The sequence below is a fragment of the Prionailurus viverrinus genome, unplaced genomic scaffold, assembly GCF_022837055.1.
Source record: "Prionailurus viverrinus isolate Anna unplaced genomic scaffold, UM_Priviv_1.0 scaffold_40, whole genome shotgun sequence".
In the NCBI taxonomy this organism is placed as follows: domain Eukaryota; kingdom Metazoa; phylum Chordata; class Mammalia; order Carnivora; family Felidae; genus Prionailurus; species Prionailurus viverrinus.
This window is the reverse complement of record NW_025927608.1, coordinates 1,374,428-1,397,525: the sequence shown is the minus strand read 5'-3', so window position 1 is coordinate 1,397,525 and position 23,098 is coordinate 1,374,428. Positions and strand designations below refer to the sequence as shown.

General features: G+C 40.4%; 1 protein-coding gene across 3 annotated transcripts in view; it reads right to left on the bottom strand.

Moving 5' to 3' along the window:
• Positions 1–23,098, bottom strand: part of ADAMTSL3 (ADAMTS like 3) — a 355,448-nt gene that overhangs the window by 168,480 nt on the left and 163,870 nt on the right. For all 3 annotated transcript variants that reach the window (XR_007149622.1, XM_047846695.1, XM_047846696.1), the window contains exon 8: positions 4,838–4,912. Coding sequence is in view for 2 of the 3 variants with exons in the window: in XM_047846695.1 (XP_047702651.1) it covers positions 4,838–4,912 (75 nt within the window). In the remaining variant the exon portion in view is untranslated. The remainder of the gene's footprint in view (positions 1–4,837; positions 4,913–23,098) is intronic.

Genomic DNA, 23,098 nt, shown 5'->3' with positions numbered 1-23,098 from the left:
GCGGCTTCCACGGCTGTGCGGGGGTTGCTTCAGCACTGCGTTAGCCTCTGCTAGGATCACAGCTTCCTAAGTGTCATCGGGATGCGGAGTCACAGCAGAGATGCCGGAATCTGGGAGGAAGGGGAAGGCCGGTCGGACATCCAGCCTTGAAAACCAAAGGCCAGCGTTTCTGTTCGTCTGGTTCTGGTGTTTTGGGTTTTTTTGCTCTCAAATCTATTCCATTACTTGGACGGTGTCCAGGACTATTAGTGGCAAGGGCATGAGAACTTCAGGGAGCAAACCCACTCTTTTTTCCCTTTTTTCAAGGGCAGGTGAATTACCCAAACCACTCTTTCCCTCCACTGACACATATATGCTAATGAAAAAACTGTCTTTATGGCATTTTTTTCCAGAAGGTTTCCAGCTCTCCAGGTTGCAAATGCTGGCTGCATAGGTAGGACTGCCTGTGGAAGGCAGGTTCTCCGATCGCTACTGTGTAGGAGTCAAAAGTGGGCGACTAAAGACAGCGGAAGGGATTTCATGAAAGTGGAGATCATGGATACAAGTGATTCAGATCATATGGACTAACAGAGCCACTGTGATGAATCCACAGGCGAGGTGGAGACCGGTGGAAAGCAACAATTCAGATGATGTGTTGACTTATACATCCATTTTTAAGTGTTTATTAAGTTTGAGCATTCTGCTGTATTTGACTGCAGCCCTATGTTGTGATGATGTACGATTCGTGGCTACTAAGAAACGCACACGGCCCTTCAGCTGATAGAGCTTTTCCGGAACCCTCCGTGGTTTCTGCAGCAAGAGGGCTTGTCCTGGGTGGAGACCAGGAAGCCCCTAAACATACCCACCACTAAAGGCAGAGGGTGTGTGCCTTCAGCCCTGCTGTCTACCGCTGACTTCTTTCTCCTCCTCAGGCTTAAAACGGTGGGGGGTTGCAGAGAAGAGTGAAGAAAAAGATGATGTGCGGTCTCCAACAGATAAAAGTAGAATCAGAAGTCAAGATGCTTTCAAATTCCCCAAATCTTCACAGCTCAAGTCTATGATGGTGCCTTTAAATATTCTGATCCAGGGCACCTGGGTGGCTCAGCTGGTGAAGCATCTGACTTTGGCTCAGGTCATGATCTCCTGGTTCGTGAGTTCCAGCCCCATGTCAGGCTCTGTGCTGACAGCTCGGAGCCTGGAGCCTGCTTCCGATTCTCTCTCTCTCCCTCTCTCTCTCTCTCTCTCTCTCTCTCTCTCTCTCTCTCTCTCTTTCTCTCTCTCTGCCCTTCCCCTGTTCACACTGTCTCTCTCTCAAAATAAATAAACATCTAAAAAATAATAAATAAATAAATAAATAAATATTCTGATTCATTCCAGTTGTTTATCAGAGAGATATCTACAAAGATGATGGAAGCTTCTAGCTGCTTCCAGCGGAAGGGTGTGCACGGAGAAGCACCAGTCCAGGCATCTCTCTTTCAAAAGAGGTTAGCCTTCTGCTAACCATCCTCAAAAGGTCTCCTTAAATTCCAAGGCCACTAAAGTCCTGTTAGGTAAACATACTGAGCGTTCACACAGCTATGGCAGTCAGAAATACATCAAACTTAGGTTTCGAGTAGTGCTGCATTCAGAGTACATGCGACCAGACTCACTAGTCGTTTCCTTTGGTCACTATGCATCTACGCTTGTATTTTTAGAGTCGACCCTTTAACAACACGGGTTTGAACCGCACAGGTCCACTGATAACAGGGATTTATTTTCAAGAAACACAGTCCCAGTACTGTCCATGTGTTTTCTCTTCCTTAAGACTTTCTTAATCACATTTTCTTCTCTCTGGCTGACCTTATTGTAAGAATACTGTATATAAAACAGATAATATATAAAATATGTGTTAACTGACTATTTAAGTTGCCAGTAGGGCTTCTGCTCAACAATAGGCTGTTGGTGGTTCAATCCGGGGGGAGTCAAAAGTTTTACGCAGATTCTCCACTGTGCAGGGGTTGGTGCCCTTAACCCCCACATTGTTCAAGGTCAACTGTACATGTCTACACATGGTCAAAAATGATTCTTTTTACCAATAATGCAGGTTTTCAGTTTATGGCACCATGCCTTCTCACATTTACTGCTAGTCAAACACATTTAATGCCAAAGCTTTGCTATAATAAAATCTCCTTCCCAGGAATCCTTTTATTGCTTCCATTTTTGATGTTTTAGGGAAATGGGGGACTATGTTGGGGCCAGGCTTTGGACAGGACTGGAAATTTAGGATCTGAACACCTCTAGGCAGTAGGTAAGGCAGACATTCTGTAATTAAATTCCATTCCACAGCAAAGAGACTGACAGTAACATTACTGAGTGTTCTCAGTTCTTAATGATGTAGCCTTTTGGAAGGTTGTAGTTAATGCAGATCTTCAAAGAATGATTTATTTCAGCAAAGTAAGCTTTATTTCAGGAATGTATCTTTGTTTCAAATAAAAAATTAAGAAAACAGTTGTATAAATCAAGAAAATAAAACCACTTCTATATTTAGCTGTTCAGAAATGCTAACTAAATCCTTTGTAAACGAAGCCAGTTCTAATCGTCAGCAGAGAACGAGAACTTTCAGAAACCCTTCCAGAGTCAATTGCAAGACTGTTCAGAAGGAGAAATGTTCCAAACAACAGCTCTGTCACCTTGGGAGAAATGGGAACATTTTTGAGCCCTGTTCTTGGAACAGTGCCAGTTTTGAGTATAAAGTTATATTTAGTATGCCAGAAACATATTTGCATGTAAATGAATATTTTCCCTCAAAGTATTCATTTTTACTTATTCTGTTTACCATCTACCTATTCTGGTTTTGGAAGTTACAAACCCATTTTTGCTTTTCGCAGCTGAATTTTGGGGAACTGCCTTGAGCATCATGAGAAAATTGGGCCCAGTTGCTGAAGATTTTTTAAACATCTTTTTGATACGCCATAAAATCCACATGCCATAAAATCTGCCCATTTAAACTGTAGTTTAACGATTTCAGTACATTCACAGAGTTGTGAAAACATCACCATGATCTAAGTTTAGAACATTTTTTGTCATCCCAAAGGAAATCCTGTACCCACGAGCAGTCATGCCCCCATGTCCCCACGAATCTGACTCCCCCACGCCCCAGGCAACCATCAGTCTCCTTTCTGTCTCCATAGATTTGCTTATTGTGGACATTAGACATAAATGGAATCATATAATATGTGGCCCTTAGCATCTGGCTTCTTTCACATGTTTTCAACAGCCATCCACATTGTAGCACAGGTCGGTCCTTCGTTGTCTGCTACAGCAAAGTAATGTTCTGCATACGCCACATTTTATTTATCCATCCATCAGGTGATGGACATTTGGGCTGGTTTCACTTTATGGTTATTATGAATAACGCTACTATTAACACTCAGCACTTTGTAGTTTTGAATCCAGAATTGTATGTCACAATGGGATCCCTCAAATGATCCACAAAACTTGGATCTGAACGATTTTTACCTGTTTTCAAAAAACCAAGTTCACATTTGTGAGGATGAAGATTTACTCTCATCAAGAGCTCTAGGCTGTAAGCCATTTTAAAAAGAAGCTGAGAGAATGTTGTGATGCTTCCTTGCAGAGAAAGCCTTGAATAAGGTAACCATTATATGACTGTAAACATTTTGGTATTTTAGTTAAAAAATATTGGTCACACTCTTCTGGCCATAATTCATAAAATGAAGTTAAGGGTAAAAAAAAAAAACCCTTTCAAACAATTTTTCACCCTTACTGCCCCAAAGACATTCTGTTGCTTCTCTGATTTAGATCATAATGTACTGCAGAATTTCTTGGGTTTTTTTCTTTTCAAGATTTTAATCTATATTACTGGTGATCTTAAACATGTTTACTTAAACATTTTGACATCACCTTTTCTCAGAGAACATTTCTGGTTTGAATGAATTCAAAATACACACACACACACACACACACACACACACACACACACACACACACACATTTAAAAGCTACCAAAGATGTAAGATGCTTGTGGCCCAGAGAAAATTTTATAATCAAAAATCTAGGACAGCGGCTCGGAAGAAAAATGGCAAAAACTGTGTAGCACTTGGATCCAGTGGACCTTGATTTGTGTACCTTCAAAATAGTTATAAATACTGGTTTGTACTTTTAAGGAAAGAGATTGCTGAACTCAGTAAGCTTCCTCAAGGCCAGGGAGCCAGTCTTGGCACAAACCCATTCTCCTGAGAATAAGACTGAGGAAGTCCTGCCTCTGGCCACAAGGAGACCTTGGGAAAGAAGCAAACTTTGGTATTTCCTGTTCTTTGAGGTCCTAAGAGAACAGAAGACAAAGACAGAGGAGATGCCATCTGACTTTGGCCAAAGAAACAATATAGCGGCCATCTTCTATCATTTCAAACTCAGTATTCTGGGAAACCAGTGTTTACTCTCGCAGCCCCTGGACCCGATGTTGTGATGCGCTAGCAACAAAGCTTATACTTTTCAGCCATAATCACTGACATGGTTCTGTGTTTAAAAAAATTCTTTTTGTCCCAAACTGTTGAAATCTCTAGAAAACTCTTGAACCCCATTCTGATCTCCATGTAAAAATAGTTGATCCTCATTGTAGCTCCATTTCTTCTCCCACAAGGGGATTAATTCCGGCTGGTATATTTCCGTGCACTGGGGCAGGAGAACAGAAAAATTCAGGGTATTGATCATTCCCTAGTGATGGAGACGATTTCAGAGTGGTTGGCAAAATCCTTGAGACGTTTGCCTACCTACCTGAGAACACAATGGAAGATTTTTGTTTTGGCTACATAAACTGTCAGGAAATAAAAACATGTCAAGATTAAATCGCACTTACAAAGATGGGCCGGTCCTTTCAGTGTAATTCTTATACTTCGACTGCCTAAAGGAACAGCAATCACATTTTCTTCCCCTGGGAAAGAGCACAAGACAGATACAGTAAACCTTGTGCGTGGAAGGCCTAACAACATAAGCAAGTCAGTGAAAACTGGGGGTATTTGCAAAGGGTTCTTCAACCGCACTTTTGTCTTATTATCAAGCAATCTCTGGAAAGCACTTACTGTGTGGAAGGCATATTAATACTACTCATAATTTTGGGGCGCCTGGGTGGCGCAGTCGGTTGAGCGTCCGACTTCAGCCAGGTCACGATCTCGCGGTCCGTGGGTTCGAGCCCCGCGTCGGGCTCTGGGCTGATGGCTCGGAGCCTGGAGCCTGTTTCCGATTCTGTGTCTCCCTCTCTCTCTGCCCCTCCCCCGTTCATGCTCTGTCTCTCTCTGTCCCAAAAATAAATAAATGTTGAAAAAAAAAAGATTTAAAAAAAAAAAATACTACTCATAATTTTATCTAAATGCATTAAGAATTTTTTTAAGTTATTATTTATTTATTTTGAGAGAGAGAGAGAGAGAGGAGAGAGAGAGAATCCCAAGCAGGCTCTGCACCATCCAGTGTGGAGCCCAAGGCAGGGCTTGAACTCACGAACTGTGAGATCATGACCTGATCTGAAGTCGGACACTTAACCGACTGAGCTACCCAGGCATCCCTAAAACTTTTTTTTAATGTTTATTTATTTTTGAGGGGGAAAGAGAAAGAGCACAGGCAGGGGAGGGGCAGAGAGAGAGAGGGAGACACAGAATCCAAAACAGGCTTCAGGCTCTGAGCCGTCAGCACAAAGCCCAAAACAGGGCCCAGACCCAAGAACCACGAGATCATGACCTGAGCCGAAGTTGGATGCTGAACAAACTGAGCCCCCCAGGTGCCCCTTAAATGCATTTTTAAAAGACTAAATTAAAGTTTAAAATCAATGGTACCACCTGTTCAGCCTCCATCTCCAGGCCTCATTCAAGTGCTCTGATGGGGGGTGGCCCACACACTAGGGCCCTCGGGCTAAGCCTGGCCACACTCATTCACTTATGTCCTTTACCCACAAAGGCAGGATTGGGTGGTTGTAAGCGAGAGAGCAAGGCTCACAGGCCTAATCTCTCTACTATCTAGCCCTTCACAGAAAAAAGTCTGAAGATCCCTCGCCTAGGTAATCACCTTGTGTCTTTATCCCAGTCTTTAGAGATGTTCTTTTCTTCCATGCTGTTACGCACTCTGAAATTAATTCTCACGGCTACATGATAATCTGGGCTCATGTATAAAATTTTACCCCAGCAGTCCCCCATTTGAACATTAAGTCTGTTACTCCACGATATTAGCCTGTTATCATTGATATGAATTACTTGGAGCACATACTGTTTTTGTGTAACTTCCAGAGAACACATTTGTTTTTTTTGATAAATGCTGGGACAAAACGGTTGGATCAAAGGATGTTACTATGTTTGCTGACTTGTCTGTAAGTTTTCATTACATAAAAATACCTGTTTATTACGGAAAATTGAAAAAAATGCAAACAAGTAAGGAGATAAAACCATTTCTAATCCTGCTGCCCAGAGATTATCACCTCTAACACTTGGATAAATATTCTTTCCAGATTTTGTTTGTTTGTTCCTAATATACATAGGTGCAAAACAAAACAAAACAAAACAAAACAATGAACACTATTTAAATGTCCACTATTAAGGGGAGAGGTGAAACAAACAGTGATACACACATACTCAGGAATACTCTACACCTGATAAAAGTAAAGATAAGAAGCTATAGGACTTGATGTGGAATTAAAGCCAACATAAATACTGATGACTAAAAAAGGGAAGCTAAAAAACAATATATGTGGGCAATGATTTCTTGGATAAGACACCAAAAGCACAGGCAACAAATAAAAACAAATAAATTGGACTATATCACAATTAAACTTTTGTGCATCAGAGGATACTATGAACAAGAGTAAAAACGGAACGGGAGAAAATATTTACAAATCACATATCAGATAAGGGGTTAATATCCAGAACATATGAAGAACTTGTACAATTCAACAATGAACAACCAACCCAACGTAAAAACGAGCAAAGGACTGGAACAGACATTTCTCCAAAGAGAATATACACATGGCCATTAAGTGCATAAAAACATGCTCAACATCACTACTCTTTAGGGAAATGCAAAGCAAAACCACAATGAGATCCCACTTCATACCTATTAGGATGGCCATTATAAAAAAAAAAACATAAAATAAAACCAGAAAATAATCCTTAGGATGAGGAGAAATCGGAATACCCATGAACCATTGGTGGGAATATAAAATGGTTCTACCACCAGAAGGAACAGTTCCTCAAAATATTATATACAGAACAACCACATGATACAGCAATTCCATGTCTGGGTTCAAACCCCAAAGAACTGAAAGCAGGGATTCAGACAGAGACTTGCATACCCGTGTTTACAAAATTATTTACAATAGTCAAAGGCGGAAGCAACCCAAGTGTCCATCCACAGATGAGTGGAAAGACACCACGTGGTAAATACATATAATGGAATAGTATTCGTTCTTAAAGGGGGCAATTCTGACACATGCTGTGTAACACGGATGAACCACAAAGATGTTATGCTACGTGAAATAAGCCAGTCACAAAAGGATAAATATTGTATAATTCCATTCGTATGAGTAGGCAAGTTCACAGAGACAGAAAGGAGAATGGTGGGTGTCAGGAGTTGGGGTAGGAGACAATGGAGAGTTCTTGTTTGTTTAGTGGGTACAGACTTTCAGTTTTGCAAGATAAAAAAGGCTGGAGACAGATGGTGGTAATAATGGTTACACACCAACGTGAACGTATTTAATGCCACTGAACGATACGCTTAAAAATGATTAACATGACTGGGGAGCCTGGGTGGCTCAGTTGGTTAAGCATCCAACTTCTGCTCAGGTCATGATCTCACAGCTTGTGGGTTCAAGCCCTGCATCAGGCTCTGTGCTGATGGCTCAGAGCGTGGAGACTGCTTCTGCTTCTGTGTCTCCCTCTCTCTCTGCCCTTCCCCCACTCACGCTCTGTCTCTTTCTGTGTCAAAAATAAGTAAACATTAAAAAAAATTAAAAAGTGATTAACATGATCAATTGTAGGTTATGCATAATTTACCACATTAAAAATGTGTAAGACACAAACTCATTATAAAGTACCTGTGTTTAAGTATTGCATTCTCATGTATATGTAATTTTTTTTAATTTTTTAATGTTTATTTATTTTTGAGAGAGACAGAGCATGAGCAGGGGAGGGGCAGAGAGAGAGAGAGAGAGAGACGCAGAATCGGAAACAGTTCCAGGCTGAGCTGTCAGCACAGAGCCCGATGTGGGGCTCAAACGCACAAACTGTGAGATCATGACCTGAGCCAAAGTCAGACACGCAACCAACTGAGCCACCCACGGGCGCCCCCGTGTATATGTAACTTATAGCAATATATACATGTATATATTATAATACATTGTGTTGTATATGGATACATGGAATAACATGGTATAAACATAATAATATGAGAATGCATAGCACTGTGCAATTGCATATCAGAAAATAACAGAGTGCGATTTTAATTATTTAATCCTTTAAATTCATGGAAGAGTTTTCACCAAACTGTTTGACAGTGGTTAACTGGGGAAAGGGATGAAAGTTCCAGAAATTACTGAAGAAGACCATAGTTCTGTATTTTTTTACTTTTGTATAATGGCAATGTACTGAAGAGTTACTTTTCAAATACAATATTATAAAGCTAGTAACATTTTTTACAAAAGAAGATTAGAAACTGGAAAGGAAAAAAAAGGACCAGGGCCAAAAAGTTTTACCGGATGAGTTTTGGAAAACCTTAAGTAAATAGGTACATTGCACATAAAAAGAAGACTGAGGGGCACCTGGGTGGAGTCTGTTGGGCATCTGACTTCAGCTCAGGTCATGATCTCGCAGTTTGTGGGTTCGAGTCCTGCACCGGGCTCTATGCTGACAGCTCAGAGCCTGGGGCTTGCTTTAGATTCTGTGTCTTCCCCTCTCACTGTCCCTCCCATGTTCATGCTCTGTCTCTCTCTGTCTCTCAATAATAAATAAACGTTAAAAAAATTAAAAAAAAAAAGAAGATGGAAAGGTTCTCAGTAATATATAACTAAAATAACTCAGATACCCAAACCAAACACAGCACAAAAATAAACAGATGAACCAAATCTTATTTATGATCATAGATATAAAAATAAAAACTAAAACAAAGCAAATTAATTACAGATTGTATCACAAGAATTATGTACCATGACTAAACAGAATATATGCTGAAAACCATTGATTTAACATGATAAAAACTTGTTAATATAATTGGTTATATTAAGAGATCAAAAAAGTTAAATGTTATGATCATTAAATGAATATAAGAAGGTATCTGATGAAATTCAGCATACATTATAAGATTCCTACTAAAGCCAGGAATAGAAGGAAGCATCCTTAATTTAATAAAGAATCAGAAGCATGAGCAGACTTAGTGGTGAAACATTAGAATTATTTCCATGTAGTCAGGAACAAAATGAGGATTATCGTCACCATTTTTTTCCACATACTCTTCTGGGGATCACTTTCTTACTCAATGTAATTAGAAAACAAATAACATATAAAAATATATATTGGAAAGAAAAATTTTTAATGCCATTATTTATAAATTGTCTAAGTAAAAATTCAAGAAGAAAAATCCATTACAGGTCAATATTCCTGAAGAATATAGATGAAAAAATTGTCAACAAAATACTAGCATACCACATTCAGCAGCACGTTAAAATGATCATTCACCAAAATCACGTGGGATTTATTTTCCTAGGATGCAAGGATGGTTCGATATACAATCAATGTGATACATCACATTAACAGAATAAACGAAAAGAATCATATGATCATCTCAATAGAAACAGAGAAAATGCATCTAACAAATTCAACATCCACTCATGATAAAAACTCTTAACAAATTAGGGATAGAAGGGACATATCTCAACATATTAAAGGCAATATATGACAAGCCCACAGCTAGCATCACATTCAATGGTGAAAGGTTGAAAGCTTTTCCTCTAAGATCAGGAACAACACAGACATTCCCATTCTCACCACTTGTATTCAACACAGCACTGGAAGTGCTAGCTGGAGTAGCAAGGCAAGAAAGAGATAACAGGTATCACAATTGGAAAAGAAGAAGTAAAATTGTCTCTATTTGCAAGTGACATGATTTTATATAAAGACCCTTGAACAATGCAGAGATTAGGGACACCAATCACTCACGCCATCAAAAATCTGCCTATAACTTCCTCAAAAACTTAACTGCTAATAGCCTACTCTTGACCAGAAGCCTTACCAAAAACATAAACAGTTGATGAATGCATATTTTGTATGATACATGTATTATACACTACATTCTTACAATAAAGTAAGCTCAAGAAAAGAAAATATTAAGAAAATCATAGCAAGAGGAAATACATTTACAGGACTGGACTGTATTTATCAAAACAAAAATGCACATATAAGTGGACCCATGCCGTTCAAACCCATTGCTGTTCAAGTGTCAACTATCTCGAAAATCCAAAGACATGACCAAAAACATGTTGATCTAATAACAAATTCAGTAGAGTTGCAATATACAAAATTAGCATACAAAAATCAATAGCATTTCTATACACTAAAAGTAAATCTGAAAAAAAGTAAAGAAATTGATCTCATTTACCATAGCATCAAAAACAATACTTAGGAATCAATTTAACTAAGGAGGTGAAAGATCTCTACTCTGAAAACTGTGAGACCATGGTGAAAGAAACTGAAGATACATATACATCTAAAGGCATCTTAAGTTCATGGGCTGGAAGAATTAGTGTTGTTAAGATGTCAATACGACCAAAGGCCATCTATAGATTTGATACAATCCCTTTAAGATTCCATGGGGCGCCTGGGTGGCGCAGTTGGTTAGGCGTCCGACTTCAGCCAGGTCACGATCTCGCGGTCCGTGAGTTCGAGCCCCGTGTCGGGCTCTGGGCTGATGGCTCAGAGCCTGGAGCCTGTTTCCGATTCTGTGTCTCCCTCTCTCTCTGCCCCTCCCCTGTTCATGCTCTGTCTCTCTCTGTCCCAAAAATGAATAAACGTTGAAAAAAAAAATTAAAAAAAAAAAAAAAGATTCCAACAGCATTTTTTACACGAGTAGAAAAAATAGTCCTAAAATTTACATGGAACCACAAAAGACCGTAAATAGCCAAAGAAATCCTGAGAAGGAAGAACATAGCAGGAGGCAACAAACTTATGGATTTCAAAGCTAGACTTAAAAGGCTACACTTATTAAAACAGTGTGGTATATAATAACAACAACACAAACAGACCAACAAAAAGTATTAAGAGCCCAGAAATAAACCCAAGCACATACAGTCAACTAATACTTGACAATGGAGCCCAGGATACTCAACAGAGCAAAGATGGTCTCTTCAATAAACGTGTTGGAATAATGGGATTTTTACACATAAAAGAATGAAACTGGACCGATATCTTACACCATTAACAAAAATTAACCTGAAATGGGACACCTGGGTGGCTCAGTTGGCTAAGTATCCAACTTCAGTTCAAGTCATGATCTCACAGATTGTGAGTTCGAGCCCCGCCTCAGGCTCTGTGCTGACAGCTCAGAGCCTGGGGCCTGCTTCGGATTCTGTGTCTCCCCACCTTTCTCTCTGTCCCTCCCCTGCTTGATCTCTGTCTCTCTCTCAAAAATAAACATTATTTTTTTTAATTAACCTGAAATGAATTAGAGATTTAAATGTAAGAGATTTAAATGGGAAACCAGGAAATTCTGGAAAAAAACATAGGAATAGATGCTCCTTGACATGGGTCTTGTCAACATTTTTATTGCACAAGCAATAAAATAAAATATAAACAAATGGGACTACATCAAACTAAAAAGGTTTTGCATAGCAAAAGAAACCATCATCAAAGTGAAAAGACAACCTATGGAATGGGAAATACACTTGTAAACCATATATCTGATAAGGGGTTAATATCCAAAAGCTATAATGAATTCATACAACTCAATAGCAAAACAAACAAACAAAAACCCAATTTTAAAATGGGCAAAAGACATGAATAGTCGTATCTCCAAAGAAGATATATGAAAGACCAATAGGTACTTGAAAAGATTCTCAACACTCCTGGCCATCAGAAAAATACAAATTAAAACTACAATGAGCCATCGCCTCATGCCTTTCAGAATGGCCAGAATCAAAAAGACAAGAGATAACAAATGCTGGCACAGATGTGGATAAAAGGAAACCCTTCTGCACTGTTGGTGGGATTATAAATTGTAACACCTACCATGGAAAACAGTATGAAGGATCCTCAAAAAACTAAAACTAGAACAATTATATGATCTAGCAACTCCACTTCTGGGAACATATCCAAAGGAAATGAAAACACTAACCCAGAAAGATATCTGCACCTGCATGAGCACTGCAGCATTATTTACAAAATTCAAACATGGAAATCAATAGATGAGCAGATATAAGTCAATCTATGCCTATGTCTATGTCTATGTCTATATAAATGTATGTGTACACACACACATACACACACTGGAATATTATTCAGCCATAAAAAATGTGGAAATCCTACCATCTGCAAGAATATGGGTGGACCCTGAAGGCATAATGCTAAGTGAAATAAGTCAGATGGGGAAAAAATACTGTATGATTCCACTCATATGCGGAGTCTAAAAACAAAACAAAACAAAAAACAAATCCATAGACAAAGAGATCCAACTTGTGATTACCAGAGACAGAGGGAGAGGGGAGGGGGAATTGGAAGAAAGTGATCAAAAGGTACAAGCTTCCATTTCCAAGAAATTTAAGACTAGGGATGTAATGTACAGCATGATGACGATAGCTAACCGTGATATAGAACATATAGGAGAAATTTTCTCATCACAAGGAGAATTTTTTTTTCCTTTTTCCTTTTCTTATTTCTTTTCTTTTTATTGTGTCCATATGAGAAGATGAATGTTAGCTAAACCTCTATGGTAATCATTTCACAAAATATGTAAGTCATGTTGTATGGTTCAAACCTATACAGTGATGTTTGCCATTTACTTTTCAATACAACTGGGGAAAAACACTATAACTCCCCCAAAATTCAGAAAGTATTGATATTAAATAAACTGTTTTCCTGCATTTCAATTAATATTTAATTATATACTATAATGATATTTTATAGATAATATATATTATACTTATTAAAAGGTTAATATATTAATATACAATATTACATATATATACATACACTCCAGTATTTATTCCTAGTCTGTCTCCTGAAAATCCAAAAAATATTAACCAACTCAGTAGCAATGAACACCCATGCATCCATATGGTGTCTCCAAATACCATTTCCCACTAAAAAGAACCAGCGCGTCTTTAAAGAAATGGTTCCGTCCAGGTCTGGCTCAGAAAATGAACTAGATAATCCTAGAACACTATGGAATAACAAAAGTATGGGAGCTCTCAAAGACATGAGTCATGTGAACTGAACTGGAATTACATGAAAGGGAGTCAACATGAGAGTATCCAACTGGGCAAAAATGTGACAATTTGAACATTAATAAGAATAATAACTGCAATGGAGCGGATCACATGAAATATGTTTAAATCCTTAAGCTCATACTAACACTGGAAAAAAATCACTGGTCACATTTTGAGGATGCTACAAGCCAACTCATTATTTTGAAAAATGGTAAATAAAGACAAAAGAATAATGCATTTACCATGCCTTTCCACACAAATTACACTTCAGGGAAACCAAATAGTTTATGAGGTATAGTTTTTCTTTATAGAAGTATCCAAGCTGATAAATGAAGCACTTACATAATATTATCATTTATACATTAATTATCACTGATGGCTATAGCATCACAATAAGACAGAAAACCATACGTCATGTGCCTCCTAATATGATGTGATAGGAAATGCATAACACCAGCTTTAAACTATTCTTACCAGAACAAGCAAATACATCGGAATATGATCAAGCCTTTACATCTAACTACCTATTCACATGAAATGTATAGTGCAAAGGAACATAATATACCACATCATGGAAATGTAATGAGAAAAATATAGATTATGGGAAAACCTGTTAGACAAATAAACAGTTTCCTTAACAAATAAATCTCAAGGGAAAAAAATAGAAGGGTGTGCTTATAATGAAAAATGAATTAAACATAATTAAGAATAAAAAGAGAGAAGAACATACTTCTAATTAAAAAATAACATAGAGACATAACATCCAAATGAACATACAGACCTTATATAGAGACTAACTTGAATAAGTAAGCAAAAATGATGGAGTAAGGACTCGGAAAGCCACTCTTTCATGAAAATACTAGGAAAAAACTGTCAGAATTCACCGTTTCAAAATTCTGGAAAGTAACTTAAGGCTTGTAGAGCAAAGCCTGAGCTCAAATCTGAGAAAAATTGATTAAAGAAAATCCCCTGATAAGAACCACAAATTCTGTGGCATTTTCAATAGTCTGTTCCCATATTCCCCATTCTCAGCCTCTGTTGTAACCTTAAAGACCAACAGCATTATCACTGTGAAAATCAGCAGCCCAGAAGATGCCGGAAGATGCTGCAGGGGCAGAATATGGTTGGAGCTCCTTCAAAGCCCCAATTCTCAACTGTCATTGCTTGACTTGCACAGTGGTTCCCTGGAGGGCCTCACTCACAAAGCTGTCTTTATTTTACGTACCTAGGGGCCTGCCCAGTACAAAAAGCCTTTTCCTGAGGGGCGCTTGTCCAAAACAATCAGAGGCAATTTGTTAACATTGAGGCTGCCCAAGGTGGTAGATAACAGCTGAAAAAAACCATAAGCTATCCAAAAAGCTTCAAGGGGAAATCTGGAGAAATAGAGATGTCCACAGGGGGCTTTGGAAAGCTCCATCATATTCCTGGGAATCTAGAAGGCCACACATACAGGCTGGGCTATGTGCACGTCAGGGCTGTGAGTATACTCAGAAAAGACCTGAAAAGGCCCTACGTTCTCACCCCTGGCTGACCTTGAGGCTCTGCGACAAGAAGGAAGTGTAGGTTATAACAGAGTTGTCAGATGTCTGGCTGAGTGTTGAACTGTGCCTCCACACATAACACAGAGCCCTTCAGCAAAGACTTGTTGATTTCAGACATTTTAAGTCTCTATCCAATCACTAGTTGACCACTAAACCAACTGAGCACAGTCTTCAGTAGCTACATGGGACAAAGGATACAGACCTCACAAAATTGGGTCCGAGAAAATCACTAAACAAACAGTAGCCACCAAGAGTGACACACTTGGGGTGGGGTGGGGCGGGGAGAATTTGATTTCCAGATATGCAACATTATATTGAAGATGTCTACTTTCCAACAAAAAGTTACAAGACCTACAAAAAAAAAAATAAGAAAGTATGGCTCATACACAGGAAAAATAAAAGCAACCAATAGGAGGGGCGCCTGGGTGGCGCCGTCGGTTAAGCGTCCGACTTCAGCCAGGTCACGATCTCGTGGTCCGTGGGTTCGAGCCCCGCGTCGGGCTCTGGGCTGATGGCTCGGAGCCTGGAGCCTGTTTCCGATTCTGTGTCTCCCTCTCTCTCTGCCCCTCCCCCATTCATGCTCTGTCTCTCTCTGTCCCAAAAATAAATAAACGTTGAAAAAAAACAAAAAAAAATTTTTTTTTTAAATTAAAAAAAAGCAACCAATAGGAACTGTATCTATATAAGCCCAGAGTTGGAATTTTAGACAAAAACCTTAAACAAGCTATTTTAAATATGCTCAAAGAACTAAAGGAAATCATATTTAAACTGAACAAGTAAACTATAATATTTATGAGATGATCTGAGAAAAGTGAACACAGACTGGATATTTGATGATATTAAGGGATTAGTTAGTGTTAATTTTTAGATATAATAATGGCTTTGTGATTACGTTTTTAAAGAGTCCTAATTTAGGGGCGCCTGGGTGGCGCAGTCGGTTAAGCGTCCGACTTCAGCCAGGTCACGATCTCGCGGTCTGTGAGTTCAAGCCCCGCGTCGGGCTCTGGGCTGACAGCTCAGAGCCTGGAGCCTGTTTCCGATTCTGTGTCTCCCTCTCTCTCTGCCCCTCCCCCGTTCATGCTCTGTCTCTCTCTGTCCCAAAAATAAATAAACGTTGAAAAAAAAAATTTAAACTTAATACCCTGGAAAATATATAAAAAAATAAAACAGAAATCATGATATGATTGTCAGACAAAGTTTAACTGGGAAAAACACATTAAATATTTAAAGGAAGAGCACTTCATAATAATCTAGGGAATAATTCAGCTATCATGACCTTCATATGTGCTTTAGATAAATGGTACTGAAATATATGAAGCAAAATCTATAGGAACATAAGGAGAAATAGGAGAAAATGCCTATTAATAATAAGACAATAATACACAACGTGGGGCTTGAACGCACAACCCTGAGATCATGACCTGAGAAAGGACCTAGACTCGGGACACTCAACCGACTGAACCATGGAGGTGCCCCATATCTTTTGATTCTTTAAAACAAAAATTTTTTAATGTTTATTCATTTTTGAGAGAAAGACAGAGTGTTAGCAGGGGAGGGACAGAAAAAGGGAGACACAGAATCTGAAGCAGGCTCCAGACTGAGCTGTCAGCACAGAGCCCGACACTGGGCTCGAACTCACGAACCGATGAGATCGTGACCTGAGCTGAAGTCAGACGCTTAACCGACTGAGCCACCCCAGGTGCCCCAAGAATTAAAATGACCAGAAGATTATGAAAAGATTCCCAACTCACTGGTAATCACAGAAATGCAAACTGAAAACAAGATACATTTCACTTATCCCATTAGTAAAAGTGAAATGCTCTCGAAAATTTTAATCTGTTTGTGAGGATGATGGTAAATCCTATGGGAGGAAAAATTAGCAGTGTCTTTGAAAAATAAAAACATATAATCAAAGATACACTTGTACAAAGGTGAACAAGCATAGCAAAACCAAGAAAAAACCCTAAATGTTCATTAATACGAGTCTGGTTAAAAAGATCATGGCACGTCTTCCTAGGCCATCACTTTAAAAAGATAAAGCAGACTTTTGAGAACTAATAGGAAAAACCTCAGTGATAAAATTCAGTTGTAAAAAAAATTATATTTAATGATCGGTTCTGTATGGCTCTCAAATGCATACGTGTGTGAAGGTCTGTGTTATGTTATTCACACAGGACAAACACGACTCATAAGACACAACAGCCTAAGCTCGTAAAGATTTTGCAAGAGTGCTCAGCCCAAGTGATGTGCCCGAATAGGTTTCTGTCAGCTCGGGGAAAGCCTTCTAATTTACATGCATTTTCAGAACAAACTTTTATTGCATATAAAATGTGCTATCTGTGTACTGTACAAAATTTACAGCATCCAGGCAAAGGAAGTAAGCATGTCATGAATCAGTCACAACACCGATATGTTACCATATTATTGTGTATTCTTCTTGGGGTGCTGGGAAATTGGTGACTATGTATAATATATATTAATAACTCATGGTAACATTAATTAATATTATGGTATCATTTAATTAATTAGTTAAAACATTAAGGAATATTTTTTTCTAAAAATATGAAAAGGGACAGAAGGAGAAACTCTGGAAGGTAAGTCACCCTCTATGACCTCACCAACTCCAAAGCAATTCCATTCTTTAGGGGCTGGCACTACTGATATTCGTCATGTGTGTGCGTGCGTGCTCTAACCACCACCCACTGACTGTTACACACTCAAGTGAAACCTTTCAGACCAGAACCCGTGGCATGTGATTTTAGCCAGAAGAGCTCAAACCTGGGAACAAATGTTCTGCTGCATAGAAGGCAACGAATCCCCAGTTGTTCACAGTACTAACCTTGGAGAGAAGCGGGCATTGTAGGGCAGCCGGGACAGGGGACAGGTAGGGATGGGGGACAACCTATAATCCAGTGTTAAGGACTTAAGGTCCCTAGAATTACGGGAAAAGAAACCTGTACTTCCAGTGTTAAACACCTTCTCCCAAGGGGCAATCTCCTATCATTTCTGTAACTCTCCAGGACAGCGCGATACATCTGAGGAAGTCTCGATGATACTTTTATAGGGTTGTACCTCCCAGAAGCACCTGGAGGACTTGTTAAAGCACAGATTCCTGCCCCAGCCATTGAAATCCTCACCCAGAAGCAAAGGGTGGAACTCAAGAATGTGCCCATCTCGCAGCCTCCCAGGGGTGCCGATTCTGCACGCTTGTGAGCCCTGCTGTGCGTAGCACTGATATGGGGCGGAGAGAGGGGAGACGCCGGTCCTGATGACAGTAAGGGAGGCCTGTGCCACGGTCACAAACTTGTCAGCATGGCTTCACCTTTCCTGCAGAAATGGCAGAGCTCTACCTTTGACCAGAAATGCAGCGAGAAGTCTAGTAAGATAGAGGACTTTGAGGAGGGAGGTACCAACAGTACAATAGTACGTCCATAGCACTAGGAAAAAAAAAATGTCAATGGGCTTTGTAAAAGCAGTTTCAATTAGTAGCGGGCACAGGAGGCTGTGGTTTGAGAAGTGAAGCGACAATGAAAGAGCAGAGCAGAAGTATAAGCAGTTTTGCCAAAAGCTGTCAGTAAAGGTAGGTGAAGGGTTAGGGTAGCAGCGGAAGATGTGGAGAATTTAAAATACCTGTATTTTTATATGTGATGCACACACAATCGTTAAAATTATACTTGCTTGACATCACTCATCCTCAGGGAAATGCAAATTAAACCCACAGTGAGAGACGATTGTGCACCTGTCAGAACAGCGAAAATCAAAAACAAGAAATCTCAAGTACCGGGGAGGGTATGGAGAAGGAGGAACCCTCGTGAACTGTTGGTGGGAATGCAAACTGGTGCAGGCACTGTGGAAAACAGCGTGGAGGTTCCTCAAACATTAAAAATAGAATTACCATATAATTCACTAATTCCACTCCTGGGTATTTACCCAAAGGAAGTGAAAACACTAATGTGCAAAGATATACGCACCCCTATGTTTACTGCGGCACTGTTTACAATAGCCAAGATATGGAAACAGCCCAAGCGTCCATTGATTGATGAATGGATAAAGAAGAGGCGATGTATATACAATGGAATATTACTCAGCCATAAAAACGAATGAAATGTTGCCATTTGCAACCATGTGGATGGAGCTGGAGAGTGCCACGCTAAATGAAAACAAGTCAGACAGAGAAAGACAAATACCATATGATCTCATTCATATGTAAGAATTCAAGAATTCAAGAAAAACAAACGAACAAAGAAAAGGGACCAAAACAAACAAATAACCCAGATTCGAAAACACAGCGAACATGCTGATGGCCACCGGAGGGGAGGGAGGCGGGGGTGGGTGGGTGAACTAGGGTATGGGGACCCGGAGTGCACCTGTCGTGATGAGCACTGAGAAGTGTACAGAATTGTTGAATCGCTATATTGTACACCTGAAATATACCACTTTGTGTTAATTGGATAAAAAATTATACTTGCATTTAAAGTGGGAGAAATCTGGGGTCTCTTTTAACCCTGATGGGAAAGGAAGAGAGGGAAGATAGAGGAGAGAGAGGAGATCAGGGGCGGCGTGAGATCTCTGAGGAAGCAGAGGGGCTGGAATCCAGAACACAGATGGAGAGATTAATTAGCCCTGGAGAGAAAGACCCTTGTGCTTCTAGAACAGGAGGCAGCAAGGCATGATTGCACACAGCTGCAGGGCGAGGTCTCTTCGGGTGGTTTCTGTTCTTCACAATCTTCTCTGGAGTCTAGCATACAATCAGTTTTTCTAAATGGCCCATAACTGCTTGAAAAGACAGTATATTCCCTCCAAATGCAATGTCCAGAAATACCCGTTCGTGTAACAATAATTACATTGTGTGTCAAAGTTTCTCACAGTAGTTACTTCTTCCAATTTCTTCTTACACATTTAAAGGGTTTTTTTTCTTCTTTATATATTTTGACGGAACGGCATTTGTTTGCAATTTGTTTGCAATTTTGCAATTTGATTGCAATTTGTTTGCAATTTTGAAAACTGATTTTTGATTACCGATGGATCTAAAGTACTCACCTTTGTTATTTTCTTTTTTGCCTGAAATTCTACTCGCTCTGATATAAATACGGCAATCATGCTTTGTCTGTCTGGTCTATCACAGTCCTCCTGGTCAATTCCCCTTCAGTCTGGAGCCACCCAGAGCTGGAGATCGTGCAGCAGGGAGGAGGCTAAGTACAGTGGGAGCAAGCTGATCCTCGTGTTTCCGGGCACGCTACATACAGACCATTTAACGTGTCTTATCACAAGTTTGCAAAAGAGACCACCAATCAGATCTGACTCGGAGGCCGCTTTAACATACACCTTCTAATGGCATAGGATCCAATGGTTGAGAACGTAGCGCACGGAGGGAAGACTCCTTCTCTGTCCCATCCTACAATATGATGGCAATAGGTCCACGTCTGGGAGCACTCAGATTTGGTGGTGGTGGGGACGGCGGTGGTGGTGACAGATTACCGGTTCTGGCTGAGCGTTTTCAGTGTTTGAACTATTCCAAAACGTGTTTCACATTTAAATTCAAGTTAGTTAACGTACAGTGTCGTCTTGGCTTCAAGGGTTGAACCCAGTGATCCATCGCTTACCTGTGACACCCAGTGCTCGTCCCAACAGGTGCCCTCCTCAACGCCCATCCCCCATTTAGCCCATCCCCCACCCACCTCCCCTCCAGCAACCCTCAGTTTGTTCTCTGTCTTTGAGAGGCTCTTATGGTTTGCCTCCCTCTCTGTCTCTATCTTATTTTTGCTTCCTTTCCCCTATGTTCATCTGTCGTGGGCCTCAAATTCCACATATGAGTGAAATCGGGATATGTGTCTCTTAAATTTGGAGTAGAAGATCCTTCACACTGCTACTCACTGGGCCATTTCCCAGGGCTGCTTCTTGTCACACATTAAATGTCACCTGCATTATGTTTACTCTACAAACTATCGGGAAAGGCCATCTGGATGGGGGTCAGGGTCACAGGTGCTGGGGCCACACGACCTGGGTTGGAATACCAGTGCTGCCACTTGGGACTGCCGTGTGACCTGGGGCAAGTTTCCTGCCTTCTCTGAGCCTCAGAGGCATCTGTAAAATACGGATAATAAGCATACTTGTTTCAAGGGAGTTTTGAGGAGGTTCAATGAGGTAAGTTACGCGCAGGGCTTAGAAGAGAACCTAACCACCAGAAGGGCTGGGGAAGGGTAAGTTATTCAAACTTCGCTGAGCACTTACTACGTCCCCAGGCAGAATGCCAGGTAACTTGAGATAAATTACCTCCTTTATTCTAATACAGTTACAATAAAATTTTTATTAACTTTTCTACAGTTCAGAGAACTGGATTTTTTTTTTTCAGGTTGAAATGACTTTGCCAAGATCACAGATTTCCAAGGCACTTGGGCTGAGGTCAGAACCAAAAGTTACTCTTAACTCTTCTACTGTGAGACCAAAGTATAATTGTGTAAACCCAAACTCACTCGTCAGAAGCCTGTGCAGCACAGACTTTCTGTTTCATGGGTTTCACTTGTTTTGCAATCTCGGGGCTGACCTAAGGATCCATTAAATTTGCTTCCACGGATTTCCCTCCCACACATAAGTGCTCAACCCCAGCTGTTCCATCATATTTTTTGTATGTCTCATTTCCTGCTACAGATCGCAGTTCCACTAAGTAGCAAGATGTACGGGAAATAAACTGTCCACACAATATTAACTAATCAATAAACATCAGGGTCAGCCCAGAAGGACTGTAATTTATAGCAGATTGTTTATTTCACAGTGAAGTCCAACTAGAACTGCACCAACCTAAACTATCCGTTCCACGGTAATATGGGAAAAGAGAAGAAGTTTTATGTTCGCTTTGACAACCTCACTCCCACTCCCGGTTTTTTGTTTTGTTTTTTTATTTTCTTAATTTGGTGGGTTGGCTTTTCTGCTGGACAAAACTTTTTGTCAGGTATTTTACTTGTTACTTTTCTGGACCTTGCACATTTATGTCTCCTTCTGTTCTTTTTTTTTTAATGTTTATTTATTTATTTTGAGGGGTGGGGCAGAGAGAGGGGGAGACAGAGAATCCCAAGCAGGTTCTACGCTGTCAGTGCGGAGTCCGACGTGGGGCTCGAACCCATGCACTGTGAGATCATGACCTGAGCCAAAATCAAGAGCCAGACACTTACCCAACTGAGCCACCCAGGTGCCCCTCTAGAGCTATTTCTTTGGGCTAAAACTGACACACACATCCTGCCCCCAGTCTCCATTCCCAAGGAACAAAGGAGTGTTTTTAAAAAGGAAGAAAGGCATCCCAATAAATGCTAAGGCAAATTATAACAACAACCTTATGGAAAAATTGGAAAGAATACCTATTTTTCTTTCGAAAGAGACAGTGGCCGTGAAAGCATTCTGTAAACTGAGAAACGATGGTGCTTGTGAACGCTCTCACGTACGGATCGCTGCTTGGTGTCTTTTACACTAGAAGGGGGTAGTCGTGTGACGCTGTGCAGAGCAGGGGACGATAACTTTCCAAAGTCAGGGAGTCGGGTTTGATTCAAGTTCACCTGCCGCTCTGTGTGTGCAGTAGAGGGCTGTAGGAGGCAGATGACCGGAAAGTCAGCGTGTGGAGACACCGGTCCTGCAGCTGGACCGCCATCCAGGCTGCCTTTTGTAGCTCGAGGTGGGACAAATGAGACATGCCAGGAGCAAAGACAGGGGAAAGTCAAACTCAGAAATCAACAACCACTTTTTAAAAGTAGAGAGGAAGGGCGACCGGGTGGCTCAGTCGGTTGGGCATCCGACTTCGGCTCAGGTCATGATCTCGCGGTCCGTGAGTTCGAGCCCCGCGTCGGGCTCTGTGCTGACAGCTCGGAGCCTGGAGCCTGCTTCCGATTCTGTGTCTCCCTCTCTCCCTGCCCCTCCCCAGCTCATGCTCTGTCTCTTTCTCAAAAATAAATCAACTTAAATAAACAAATTAATAAATAAATGTAGAGAAGGGACACGCTGGAGACTTGATTTGGCAAGAACAACCAGCTGCAAGCTGATAAACGGCCTCTCGTACCCACACCTGCCCTGCTATGACATCCCTGGTCCTGCCGTGAGCTAACTCCATGCTCCATCACGGGAGTCTAGTATCCCTGCACCT